The 14,422-nt window shown below is 38.9% G+C and overlaps 1 protein-coding gene across 1 annotated transcript in view; it reads right to left on the minus strand.

Moving 5' to 3' along the window:
• Positions 1 to 310: 310 nt before the first annotated feature.
• LOC140200980 (phospholipid-transporting ATPase VB-like) overlaps positions 311 to 14,422 on the minus strand; it is a 98,601-nt gene continuing 84,489 nt past the window's right edge. The window contains exons 15-22 of the mRNA XM_072264618.1: positions 12,627 to 12,942; positions 10,503 to 10,579; positions 7,611 to 7,736; positions 5,774 to 5,974; positions 4,922 to 5,002; positions 4,725 to 4,829; positions 1,462 to 1,649; positions 311 to 590 (exon numbers count right to left, since the gene is read on the minus strand). Coding sequence (XP_072120719.1) covers positions 311 to 590; positions 1,462 to 1,649; positions 4,725 to 4,829; positions 4,922 to 5,002; positions 5,774 to 5,974; positions 7,611 to 7,736; positions 10,503 to 10,579; positions 12,627 to 12,942 — 1,374 coding nt within the window. The remainder of the gene's footprint in view (positions 591 to 1,461; positions 1,650 to 4,724; positions 4,830 to 4,921; positions 5,003 to 5,773; positions 5,975 to 7,610; positions 7,737 to 10,502; positions 10,580 to 12,626; positions 12,943 to 14,422) is intronic.

Below are 14,422 nucleotides of genomic sequence, written 5' to 3' on the forward strand. Positions count from 1 at the left end.
ATTAGCCATGTTCTTGCTTCTTCCAAGAGTTTCTTCCAAAATTAAATTCTTCAAATTGCTTAACAGGAATAGCCGACGACGAAGCTCTAGATCATTCCAAACACACTGCAGTTTTGTTTCTGTACAATTTGTCATAAAGTTTACTTCCTACAGGAAACTGTCCTTAAGGCTTCTGGGAAGGAATTATTTATAGCATTTGAAATGAATGAGGAAAAAGGCCATTCATTTCTGAAGCTGCTTCTAATTGGATAGATTTACTGCAGTCCTCAAAGGGATTCATTTTGTGGCCTAATATGTCCTGAGGACAATTTCAGACACGATTGATGGACCTTTGTATTTCTACTATTCCCACTGGGGGAGATGCAATCTGAGAATCAGAATCACTTATTATAGGACAAAGTTTGTTGGCATTTTCCACACTTGATTGATCAGTAAACTCTGCTAAATTTGGCACATCATTCCCTGAGATGTTAAGGCCTTTCCAATCCCTTATGGCTTGGACCTGTTGCTCTTTGTCCAAATTGTCCAGTTGGCGAACTTTCAGAAGGCAAGATGAAGATAATGTGCCTTGCAAACTACGAATGAAATACCTGATGATATAAACAAAGATAAGAAAACTATTTCTAATGCATGCAATGTTAAAATAAAAGTCATCAAAAATGAGTTTTGTTCAATTTTATCAACTTTATGTAAACACTTTACAATGTTCAGTTTGCTCATATAAAACTGTACAATTCCATGGAATGATGAGTGGTCCAGTAACTCATGAGATATTTAAAAAGTAATGGTAACCCTCAAAAAATAAATGGAAGGTTAAAATACCAAAATTATGAAAACACACGCTAAACCACCTCAAACTCTCCCATTTCCAATCTAATGGATGTAATGTCATGGATGATGACAAACCATCTACAGCAAGCTGATCATCAGAAAAACTTGTTAAGGAGTTTTTGAGCTCCTAATTTTATGAATCTATTTTTAACTCATGCCCCAAGAAACTCAGCTGTTACTAGGAGATAAGAACAACACAGATCACCAGGTATGTATTTTTACAGTAGTTTATGGAAGAGAAGTTTCCATAAGGCTCTGACTGCTTTTGCCTCATGTCACACTCCCTGCACATTTCCAGTCTCCCTTATCACTGGGGCCCTGACAGAACCAACTCTTCATCTTCCCCAATTCCTGCTAAATTACTTCAAAGTTCAAAATAAATTTACTATCAAAGTATGTATATTTTACCATTTACTATTTTGAGATAAATTTTCTTGCAGGCAGTTACGGGAAAGAAATATAATAGAACTTTATGGAAAACTATACATTAACAGACAGAGACTGACAAATATTAATGACAAACAAGAAGCCTAGGTTATTCCCATTCCATCCCCATCTCATTTTAACCCACACTATTCTCAATCTTTTGAAGCTATTCTCAGTTGTTCTGAAATGAAAATGATGGATTACCTTGGTAACAGAGCCAGGATTGGTGTGGTAAGACAGATGAGGTAGAAGAGTGGATCAGTCATCTGACGTTGCATTATCCAATAAGGATTTGATGGACTGTTGCAGGTCACACAGAAGGTACTATAAACAAGTGTAATTGCAAAGTATAATAAAATGCTCCCAATCATGGAAACCCAATGCAGGAAGGTCTGTTAAAAAAAGAATCATAAAGAATAAATTACTTAAGCCTAATATTTCAGGCAAACAAACATATATATGTTGCTGAATAGCAATCTTTTCTTCAGATGTAATGGTGAAGAAAGTAGACAGACTGGTCTAACTCACTGGCCCTCTGCCTCTGACAGCACACTACAATTTTTAAAGCTTTGATGATGTGGTAGTGGTTTGGGGGTTGCCGGCAGGAGCGTTTGGGTTGGTTGTAGAGCATAAATAGTAACATGTCTTAAACTCAGTGAAATGTGTCTTGCTGATATCCTTCTGGACTCTTACCAAAATAATCTGAATAACATGCAATTTTAATACCCTTGTATGACATCAGGATGCAATTATGCTTAAAGATTTCAAAGAGAAGCTAGCAGGTGCTGATCTTAGAGGCCTAATGGAATACAGAACATTATAACATTAGAAAGCTTTTAATAAAAACAGGTCATTCAGCCCAACAAAGCTTGCCAAATTCCTATTCACATAGAGTAGTTAAATAACCGTCACATTTAGATTTGAAAGGCTCTAAGGTATTCAACTACACAACTAGGTAGTTTGCTCCATGTTTCCACAAGTCACCTTTAAAGAAATGCTTTGTGATGTTAGTCTGAAATCTCCCTTTAACCAGTCTCCACCTATGGCTCTGTGCCCTCATTGATGGATTAATTTTGAAGTGGCAGCTGGCATCCACTTTACATAGTTCCTTTATGATTTCGAACACTTCTATCATGTCCCCTCTCATTCTATGTCTACTTAGCCTAAAAAGATTCTTTCATCTTTCTTCATAGCTCATACTCTGCAGACCTGGAATGAGTCTCGTTGTCCTTCTCTGAACTTTCTGTAGTGCCTTGACATCCCATATAAAGGCATCCGTTAGTCTTGCGAGACCATGGATCTGCGCCTGGAAAGTCTTCACTCTCAAGGGCGGCAGGCCTGGACAAGGTTGCATGGAAGACCAGCAGTTGCCCATGCTGCAAGTCTCCCCTCTCCATGACACCAATGTTGTCCAAGGGAAGGGCATTAGGATCCATACAACTTGGCACCGGTGTCGTCGCAGAGCAATGTGTGATTAAGTGCCTTGCTCAAGGACACAACTCGTTGCCTCGGCTGGGGCTCGAACTCACGACCTTCAGGTCGCTAGTCCAATGCCTTAACCACTTAGCCACATGCCCACAACACCCCATATAATAGCTAATATTCTCCAATCCGGACAACGTGCTGATGTACCTCTTCTGCACCATCTCCAAAGTCTCTATGTCCTTCCTGTAAAGGATGAACCAAATGCATCCACACTAAACCTTTATACAGTTGCAACATATCTTCTCAACTTTAGACTCAACACCCTAAACAACAAAGGCAAGCATGCCGTACCCCACCTTCAGCATCCTTTCTGCATGTGGTACAACTTTCAGAGAGCTATGGATTTGCTCAAGTTCCCTCTGTATTCTTAATCTGGAATTTGCTGGTTTTCAGGTACAATACCCACCAACTGACGTGTCTTTGCTAAATAGGTGTCTGACAATAATATTAGCTTCAGAGAAGAAATACTGTATTCCTGGAGTGACCTGCAAATTCAGAGTGCTCCAATTCCATCCAGCATATGATGGATAGGTTGTTTTCAGGGGGATTTTCGATAGGTGTTCTGTGAAGCACAGTTAGTTTAGGAAATGGACCTCAGAGTACTTACTTAATTCTACCCAGAGGACAGTGATCAGCAGAACACCTAAAAGAAGGTAGTTCACATTAATTCTGAAAAATTAATAAATGCCAAGTTTGTTCACTTCAACATTTTTGTGCATCTTTGAAATGGCATCACATTAAGCAAACTATTTATAAATAAATAACCCTTTTGAGGCAGGTACACTTTTCTAATCTAATGAACTCAACTCTGAACTGTATGGACTCACTTTCAAGGACCCTACAACTAATGTCCTTGGTATTATTTATTTGTTTCATCACTATTATTTGATTTTTTTTGGATTTGCGCAGCTTGACTTCTTTTGCACATTGGTTGTTTGTCAGTTTTTGTGTGTAGTTTTTCATTGATTCTATCGTATTTCTTTGTTCTATTGTGAATGCCTGCAAGAAAATGAATCACAGGATAGTATATGGTGACACATATGTATTTTGTTAATAAATGTATTTTGTATTTTGAACTTTTATATGGAAACTTAGTTAATTTTCTGAATAGAAAACATATAACCCTATTTCCAGTGGGAAGGACTGACTTCATTCCCTACTTCTAATAGTCTGCATTTTTTCTTGGATGATTCAGCATGAGGTAAGCACTCTGGGTATCAGCTGCGGCTAACTTGTTATTACCCCAGCTTACAAGTCTCTCTCTAGAAGTTTGTGCACAAAAGTTACGGTTCATATTGCAGGAAGTGCAGGACCACCAGAAGAAATATTAAATTGAGCTAATTACTGACTAACCCAGAGTCTGACTAATATTTTTCTCTCAATCAATATTCATACAAAACAGATTATATGATCACGGTCATATTCATTTTAGCATGAGGTCACTGTATTGGCTGTGAATTCTACATTACAACAAAAGCTCACCTTCAAAACTGTTTCTCAACTGCGTGTAGTTTTGCCATTCTTTTACTATTCAAGGCAATGTGTTACACCATGACAATACTGCATAATTCATACTGCGTGCACTTTTTTATTTAAAGTACTAACAGTGATCGATGTCATTTATCTTATTTATTTCTTACAAAGGCAAAATCCATTTATGGTTAACAGTCAAAGTAGACTGGTTTTCATTTTCATTTATCTGAGTTAATGGGGCAGACAGAACTGTTTTGCTTCATTAAAGATAACAATGCTAACAGATGGAAAATTACTCCTAAAAGCCCATATTATCACCATCATGGCGCAGGCAAGTCAACACTACAAAATTTTATAACTTCCATTCAGCTTTCTTACTTGAGCATACCTTGCCATATTACCATTTCTAACTGGTGTTGTTATACAAGATAATAGGATTTTCACCAGAAAGCTCAGCTTGTATTTTATTGCAGTCTGCTTGGCTCTATTGTTCTAAGATCCTGACTTACCCAGGTTTTGGTTTCAATTGCCAGATGTGCTAGAATTGTGAAGAAGGCCGCTGTGTTCATTGGCGTGCCAAATGTAAAGACATCAGTATTTGAATCTCGATAAGTCTTGAAATAAAAACAAGAATAGCTTCTAGTAAATGGAGAGCATAAACATGTTCAAGGATAACAGTACAGAATAGAATGGCACTAGTACTTACAAAGTACGGAATGAAAAAGCAAACAAGACTTTGATAAAAAGCATCCAGCACAGTGATCCAGAAAGTGCAGTTATTGTAGGCCTGGAAAAGACATCAGTAAATTCTAGTTAGTTTCTGTTTGGTGACCAAAGAACAAAAAAGCATGTTTGTGAGATGCTGGCATTCTTCCTATTTCTTTGACTCCATTATCACTCTTCCCAAGACACCACAGTTTTGTACATCAGTTTAGTCATTAGCCATGAACATGTGTAGTATGTTCAAATACACAAAGTACCAAATTACCGCTTTGAAAGAAACATTGAGGGAAGCTGACATGTGTACAAGAGTGGTCAGAAGGAATCCTTCTATGGGTATTCTTTGTCAGTGAAAAATTAATGCACGTCTTCATTTTACAACTCAGAGGTGGCAGGATTTTTCATCATTTCAGGGTCTAATTGCTGGCAGTGCTTTTGTTCAAGTGAAATGGAAATTTAGGGTTTGGCCACAGTCTCAGGTTATATGATGACCAATAGTTCTCTCAGAATCAAAATCACCAAAAGACAATTCTATGCAATTGTCCCATTCACGTTAAAAAGGCTTTACAGTAGATAATTTGATGGTTGCGATTTTGACGTTACAACAGAAACTGCACAACAAAAGTGTGTCACAGATGTTGAAGGGCTTTTGGGAATCCTTAGGTGGTGAAAGGTGTTTTAGCAAAGAATATATTCCTTTCTTCTCTTTCTGAATATTTTCCACTAAAGGAATAATTCCATAGAGATTAAACCACAAATGTATTAAGAAGCAAAAAATAAAACCAGATTCAGTAACTGTTTGCATTATTAAAAGATAATATTTCTAATATATATTTACCCCTGATTGTTGACTGTATCTGTAAAGTTCAGGAAACTCTAAAAGCATTTCTGCAGAGACATCCTTGTCCAGTATTCCACATGTTAATGGAGGGAGGGAGGTGAATAGAAGGTTGAAGAAAATCATCAGCCAATAGTCAATCATAGAAGATCCACTAAAGCCGCAAAAGAACTGGTACCAGAACAGTAGATTCACATAGGCCTAGAAAAAAGAATTAGAAAGCTGATTCAGAATTGAAATATTCTCAAGAGCCTCACTCAAAACTATTGGAGTTGCAAACTGGTCATTAACTAAATATTAGGTAAATGAGAAACAGCTTGAAATTCAACCTATGTAAATGGGAGCAACATTCCCAATATAGCTTAATTTTGTGCACAATCATCTAACTTGATGCCACAAGTGACAAGCAGCTAGTCTGCAGCTATAACATGCCCCACTCATTGTTATCAATGGGCTGTGCCAGCTTATGAATGAGCTCAGCAGGCTGTGCTGCTGGCACTCTCCACACCACTTGACCACTGATGCGTGAAAGCCACCAGCAACCAGCCACGGAGCAAACACCGATGGCATAAAGTTAGTTTTATCGGTTTCCTTAGAGGAAAACACTTGGTTGTATTTCTAAGCTGTGTCCTTCTTTGGATTTTCCATATCTAAAGAGGGTTATGTTAAAATACACAAAAATATAACTTACAGCCATCTATAACCACTTCAAAATGCACAATTATCTATTCACTGATTTCAATAGAAAGCATTCTTTTCCTTTCTTATTACTTCCCAATGCTCTCCCTGCCAAATTGCCCCAGCCAACACCTGGACTCCTCTCCCATTCCAGGCCCACCCTTCTGGACTTCCTTCTCCCACATCTGAGAACCACACAGAATTGATGACTCTGTTATTATACAAACTCTCAATCAGTTAGATACCTTTTACCATTCAGTAACCAAGCTGGCATGGGAAGCTGCCACATGAGGCTGGAACATTAAGATCCCAGCATGTGACAAGGACCTAACTAGATGGCAAGGGATAAGTCAGAATTTCAGCAGTTACCAAGAGAATCTGGTAATTTGGCAAATTAACAGCCAGAAATAAAGGGGAGTAAAGGCAGTTACTCATAATACTGTCAGTCCATTTGTTGGTTGATCTGACCTTTGATGCAACAATTGGATATCAAGATGTTGTAAGATACGTCCATAAATAATTTTGATTCAATCCAACCTCAAAACACTTTAACTATCACTTCCCCATTTTTAAAGCAAACACTATCTTCTAATTTGTACAATTGTTTCAAAACTTTGTTGCATAGCTGGTTGGTTCAGCTGTGGTTTCTCGATCATAGCTCACTGCAGTAGAACTATTGCTTGTGCCAAATGCAATGCTGTCTTTCAGTTTAAGGAGACCTTGATGGAAAATGATTTTCATCACAGAAAACAGACTTGGGTAAATTTGGTAAATAAAAAGTGGCCTTTGAAGTACTTAAGAAATTGTAGGATCTGTACTAATACTGACTGTGGTCTAAAAATAGTAGCTGAGATGTACTGAAATCATTTTGCAAAGTATTAGTGCAAAGCTTGATTTGCCATTTGGTTTCCATTTACTCCACCTTTTGGTAGTCATTTGCATATATTCATAACTGATAAGTACCTGCTTTGTAGTTGCACCTACATATTTTAGAATTTGAACCTACCAGGACAGTTTAGATGAAAATGGAAAGAAGAAACAAAGAATTTGGCTTATTAAGTAAAGAGCTTAACAATATTAGCAGAAAATCATGGTGATATCAGAATGGCTATGATAAGCATGCTACCTGACTAGCCAAAAGCCAAATTTGTCCACTTACCACATTCTTGTAAAAGTAGAAAATGATCATATTTGCCAAGCGGGCGTAACACCAGTGACCATGTACCAACAGCAGTTTTTTAAGATATTTAAAATGAGAAATTGCAAAATCACTGGCCATCACAGCCTGTAAACACAAAAAATATGTATGAGAAAATTTCAAATTTATTAAACATTGCATGGATCAAACACATAATCAGAACTCTCTGTTCTACCAGACTGTTTGCCTCAGTTCTATGTGCCGTCTGTGTGACGATCTTCTATTCTATACTAATACAAACTCACTTTAAAATTTGCACCAGCTAGTCAGTGGAAGTACATTCACATTCTGAGTAACCTCTGAGTAAATTCTGAATTCGCTGCTTAGTTACGAACAAAAGAGATGCTGCGGATGCTGGAAATCGAGAGTAACACATACAAAATGCTGTAGATACTTAGCAATTCAGGCAGAAATAAACAGTTAACATTTTAGCCCAGATTAAGTGTGGAGATTGGAACTAAAATGATTGGCCTCTGGGAAATCCTGCTTCTGCAGATGGAATGAACGTGCTCAATAAAGCAGCTCCTCAATCTATAGTATGCTGGGTCTCACCAACGTAGAGGAGGCTGCGACTTCCGCCATCTTCGACAGGATCCTATCACCAAACAAATCTTTACCTCACCGCCACTCTCCGCTTTCTTCAGGGTTCACCCTCTCCATTGTTCCTTTGTCCATTCTTCCCTCCCCACTGGCAAGCAGATGAAGTGCTACACCTGCCCAATCACCTCCCTCTTCTTCACTTCCATTCAGGGCCTCAAACAGTCCTTCCAGTTGAGGCAACAGCAGTCATCTACTGACTGGACTCCCATTCTGACAAGCTGATTCATGGCCTCCTCGACTGCCATGATGAGGTCACTCTCATATTGGAGGAGCATATTCCGTCTGGGTAGCCTCCAACCTGAAGACATAAATATCGATTTCTCAAACTTCCGGTAATTTCTCCCTTTCCCTCTTCCCTCCTCTTCCATTTCCTGCATTAGTTCCCTTCTTAGCTCTTTTCTTCTCACTTGCCTAACACCTCTCCCTGGTTCCCCTCCTCATTCCCTTTCTCCCAAGGTCCACTCTCCTCTCCTGTCATATTCTTTCTTCTTCAGTCCCCCTGGTTTTTTCACCTATCACCTCCTAGCTTCTCGCTTCATCTCTCCTTCTCCAGCCACCTGGCTTCACCTATCACCTTCTCGCTTGTACTCCTTCTTATCCTGGCTTCCTCCCCCTTCATTTCCAGACCTGATGAAGGGTCTTGGCCTGAAAATTCAGCTATTTATTCCTTCCCATAGATACTGCCTGACCTGCTGAATTCCTCCAGCATTTTGTAGGTGTTCACTGCTTAGTTTACTCCCTTTTCTCCAACACTAAACAATATGTAGGCCAGTTTTTTCATTCGAAATGTAAGAGAAAAACTGGGCCCATCATCATTGGATGTTCTTCTTTTTGATTCAGTCAAGGGGTGTGGGCTTCACAGCTGGATCCACAGTTATTGCCATCTCTAATTGGCCCTGAGAAGGTGACACTGAGCACACTTCTTGAACCACTGAATATATCGACAATGCTACTAGGGAGGGAGTACCAAGATTTTGACCCAGTGGTGGTGAAGGAACAGCAATATCTTTCCAAATCAGAATGATGTATGCTTGGAGGGATATACCCTGGAGGTGTCCTCATGTTTTTGCTACCTTGTCCTTCTAACTGGTAGAGTTGATGGTTAGGAAGAAGCTGTCTAAGTAGTCTTGGTGAGTTTATCCAATACTTCATGGTACCAAACTGCTGCTACTGTTGTCAGAGGTGATGTGAGTGAATGGTTGCAGATAGGATACCTATCAATAGTCCCTTGTGTTGTTGAGGCTGCACTTATCCCAGTATCCCATCATACTGCTTGAGGCTTATAGATCATGGATTGGCTTTGGGGAGTTAGGGGGTGAGTTACTTACCCCAGGTGTCCTAGCCTCTGACCTACTCTTGTAGACATATTGTGTAGTTAATTGACTACTCCAATACAGTTTCTGGTCAATGGTATCCCTTAGGATACTGATAGCTGGGGATTAAATAATGGATAGTTGAATATTCTCTTGTTGGCACTTGTGTGGTACAAATATTACTTGCTACTATCAGCCGAGACCTGGACTAATGTCAGGTCTTGCTGCATTTGGTTGAAGATTGCTTCATTATCTGAGCCACCGCAAATTGCCCTAGACTTTCTGCAATCATAAGCCAAACACCTATATTTTTGAGCCTATAATTGATGAAGCAACTGAAAATGGTTAGACCTTGAGCACTATCCTAGGGAATTTCTGCAATGTTATTCTGTGCTGAGATGACTTTACTCTAACCTCCACTACAATGTCTTCTATTGTGATCATCTATGATTTGAATCAATGTAAGGTTTCCCCCTCATTCCCATATATTTCAGTTTAATCAATGCTCCTTCATGTCATACACAATCATATCCTTCCCTAGCATTCAGGATAGTTACTCTCATTTCACTGTGTCAACTTTAATAGAACTTCTTCTAACTTTAAAAGATCTATATTGGTCTTGATTCAGAACAGACTGCCGTTATCCAGTCTGTTCATCCATTCTGCACTGACATTATTACACATTTCTGGCATCTTTCTCTTAAGTCATGTTTGCACCCTCTTCTTGTGCCCCATATCATTTTCACAAGCTGGTAAACACAATTCAACCTTGTCAGTACTGTACAGAGTATTCAAATGTTATTAAAGGAAATCTCAGCATGAATACAAATATATAGTACCATATAATGAAAGAGGAGAATGAACATTCTGACCATGATTTATTGGATATTTTGCCAGCATGATTTATTCTTTTCCTGCTAAATTTCAAAGAGTACTGTACCTGCATTCCTTCTTGACCAGTAATCCCAATGCCTACGTTAGCAGCTTGGATCATACTGACATCATTGGCTCCATCGCCTAGACAATAAAGTACATCAACTTAATACATCCTTCAATGAATAGTATGGAATGATCAATAGCTTGCTCTTGCACTGCATCTTATTCAAATATAAATCAACTCTGTATGACAAAATGACATTAGTATGCAAGTACAAAAATGCTGGACAAAAGAGATCCCAGGCCCATGAAATATTCCAATGAACTGCAGAAAATTAAGCATCATGGTTCTAATATCTCCAACCCATGGAGTCTCTTGGGAAGACCATGAAAAAATGTCCCTCAGAAACCAGCCCAGAATGATTAGAAAACACGGCGACATAATCTACAATTCCTAAAGACAATTGAGGCAAGTTATCATTCATTATGGTGTTCCAAAATGTATCTTTTGTACGACAATATGTCATTTCACAGGTAGAAATCTATTCAGGAGACATTTGAGTCTTTACAGAGAATGTGTGCATACTTCACAAGGAAACAGTTTGATCTTAATGTGGACAAACCTGCAAAAACAAAATCTACTGACGTGTAACAGAATTTGAGCAGAGACACTCTCAGCGTCCCCAAAACTTTGCAGATAATAACCAGCGTGCAAAAGACAACAAACTGCGCAGATACTGCATGCTTGGTAATCAAGCATGGTGGTGCAGTCTTTTATTGATTCTATTATGGTTGTTGGGTTTGTTGAGTATGTCCCCAAGAAAATGAATCTCTGGATTGTATATAGTGACAAATATGCACTTTGATAATACACTTACTTTGAAATTTGAGCCCTCTGTATAACGGTGTTATCCTTCAGATTGCTCTTAAAATTCTCCCCTCTTATCTTGTATCTGTGTCCTTCAGTTTTAACTTCTCAAATCTGGGGCAATAGACTTACTATCCAACTTATCCATCTGCTTTATGATTTTATAAACTTCTATGAGGTTCCTCTCTTTCTGCTGCATTCCAGAGTGTAAAAATCTATCATAGCCAGCCTCCCTCTATAGATCAAACCTTCTAGTCAGGCAGCATCCTCGTAAATCTCTGCTGCACCCTCTCCAGCTTGACAATGTCTTTCTCATAACTGGGTGACCAAAACTGTACGCAATAATCCAAGTGCAGCCTCACCAATGCGCCTACTCCTAAGTTCATTATCCTGATGGATGAAGACCAGTATGCTAAACACCTCCTTCACCACCCTGTCTACTTATGTGGCCATTTTCAACAAAGTGTGAACTCGCACTCTGTTCCGCAACACTTATCTGTGACTTGCCCTTCATAGTACAAGTCTTACACTAGTTCGACCGTTCAAAATGAATCACTTTAAACTTAACTAAGTTAAAATTCATTTGCTATTCCTCAGCCCAATTCCCTGATTGATCAAGATTTCTTTGCAATTCACTGTAACCTACTTCCTATCAACAAGACTCTCTAAATTTAGTTTCATCATCAAAATTGCTAATCTTGCTATGTATACTCATATCCAAATCATTTACATAAATAATGAATAACAGAGGGCCCAATATTGACCACTGCAGCATCCCACTAGTCACAGGCCTCCAGTTGGAGAATTGACCTCCAACTATCACTTTTGCTGCCCATCAATAAGGCCCTTTGATTTCAGTTCGCTCGCTCACCCTGAATCCCATGCAAACTAATCTTTCAGGTTAGCCTGCCATGCAGGACCTTTTTAAAAGCATTTGAAATTTGAACTTACTAAAGTCAATATCGCCAACAGCCACTACCCTACCTTCGTCTTGTCCCTTAGTTACCTTGGTGAAAAATTCCAAATGATTCATCAGACGTTATCTCCTATGCACAAAATCCTGCCAATTATTCCTGACCTGGCCTTGACTTTCCAAGTGATGATACATCTTGTCCCTCAGAATTTCTTCCAGTAACAGCTGTATAACTGAAGTCAAGATCATTGGCCTATAGGAAGTGGTAGAGACTAATATAACTTCAATGCTTACAAGGCTTGTCTGTGCTGTGTAATTCTGTCTTCTGTTCATATTAAAGAATTCTCAAATACTAGGAGTAAGAAATAATTTTCCACTTACTTGAAAAATAACAGAGAGATACATACCTATTGCTAATGTCACGGCATTCAGATGATCTCGAACTAGTTCGACTACCATGCTTTTCTGCCGTGGTGTGGAACGACAGCATAAAACAGATTGGCAACACTTTGCCAGATCCAGAAACCTCTTCTGCAGATTTCCTTGGAAAATCATATTCAAAGTCTTCCCATCAATTACCAACCCAAAACTCGGTTTGGCTGTAGGGTTGTATGTTGCGGACATGGGTGCAATATTCACAGTTAATTTGGAAGTAGTACAATTTATTCCATTGTACTTTTGCACTTCATCTAAGAAGCAATCCAAGGAAGATTCACAGGTTTCCTGTTAAATAACAGCAGATTAAAAATAATTACCATTTAGAAAATAGAGTAATTATTTAGTAAGTTATTGCCAAGGATCATTTATTGTAGTTCAAGTTATTTCAGAGCAGAACAGTCATTTCTCACCTTAAACCACACTGAGCGAATTTTAAGAGTGGTAAGAGCTTTGATAATATATCTGTGAAATACATGACTCATAATTGCAATAAAGGTGTAACACTACAGGTCCTAGACATGTAAAATTGTGAAATCCAAACTCCTATTAGAGATAGAAGGAATGAAAAATTTATGTCCAATAATTCCTCAATATTTGGGCAATGTTCACTTCCATTGGAATTCTTCTGATTAAAAAACACAATCAGAGCATACATATAGCTAGACCAAGACAACATTTAGACATAGGCCAATAAATGCCAAGTAAAACTTCACCACATTAACAATGGGCAATAATCAACTCCATCCTGAGGGGAAAAAAAAATCTACCTCTGGCATACTAAGTTGTCCTTTTTAGATCACCCTATCCAGCCCTTGGCCAACACCCCACTGATCCCATTTTTGGCCTAAAATGTAACTGGACATGTCACAAAAAATTCTGACTGGAAAAACATGAGCATGCCCAGGAGTGGATAGCAAGGACAGAGCAATTGACCAATTCTCCAGTGTCTGGAAATAAGATGGAATACTTCTCATTTATCGTGAGCATTCAAGGAGCATGACACCATTCAGGGAAAAATAGCCCAGATGATCACCACCCAATCCTACACACCAAATATTCACTCCCTCTGCCATCTTTAACCATGGCTGCAGTGCCTACAAAATGCACTGCTGCAACTTGTCAAGATATCCTCATCATACACCAGCAACCTCTACCAGCTAGAAAGACAGAGACAGCAGGCACATGGTAAAGCTTTTATCTGCAAGTCCTTTTGAAACTCACATACTACCCCGACTTCAAAATATATTGCAATTCCTGTGTCACTACTGTGTTTAAATATTGAAAGTCAACCAAGCAGCACTGCATTGCAGTGATTTAAAAAGATGCAACACCACCACCACCCACCAAGAAGCAGTTAAGGGTTGACATCATAGAATCATAGGATAGTCACAGCAAGAATAAAAGCCTTTCATCTCATTGTGTCCAGTATTCTACCAAAGTAATTCACTAGTTCCGATCCCAGTCCTTTCTCCTGCAGAAAATTCACAAAACTACTTCTTTTACTATTTCAAGTATGATTGTATTACTCAGCTGTGTGTAATTGCAAACTGTGATTTGCCAGCTGTTTACTTCATCTCTCCCCCTCCAGGTTTCACCTATCATGGGGTGTTTATTTCTCCCCTTCCTCCACCTTTTAGATCTCCTCCTCAACTTTTTTTCTCCAGTCCTGCTGCAGGGCTTTGGCCCAAAACATTGACGGTACTTTTTGCCATATTGCTGCTTGGCCTGCTGAGTTCCTCCAGCATTGCGTGTGTGTTGTTTCCGA

This window comes from Mobula birostris, chromosome 7 (assembly GCF_030028105.1).
Source record: "Mobula birostris isolate sMobBir1 chromosome 7, sMobBir1.hap1, whole genome shotgun sequence".
NCBI lineage: Eukaryota > Metazoa > Chordata > Chondrichthyes > Myliobatiformes > Myliobatidae > Mobula > Mobula birostris.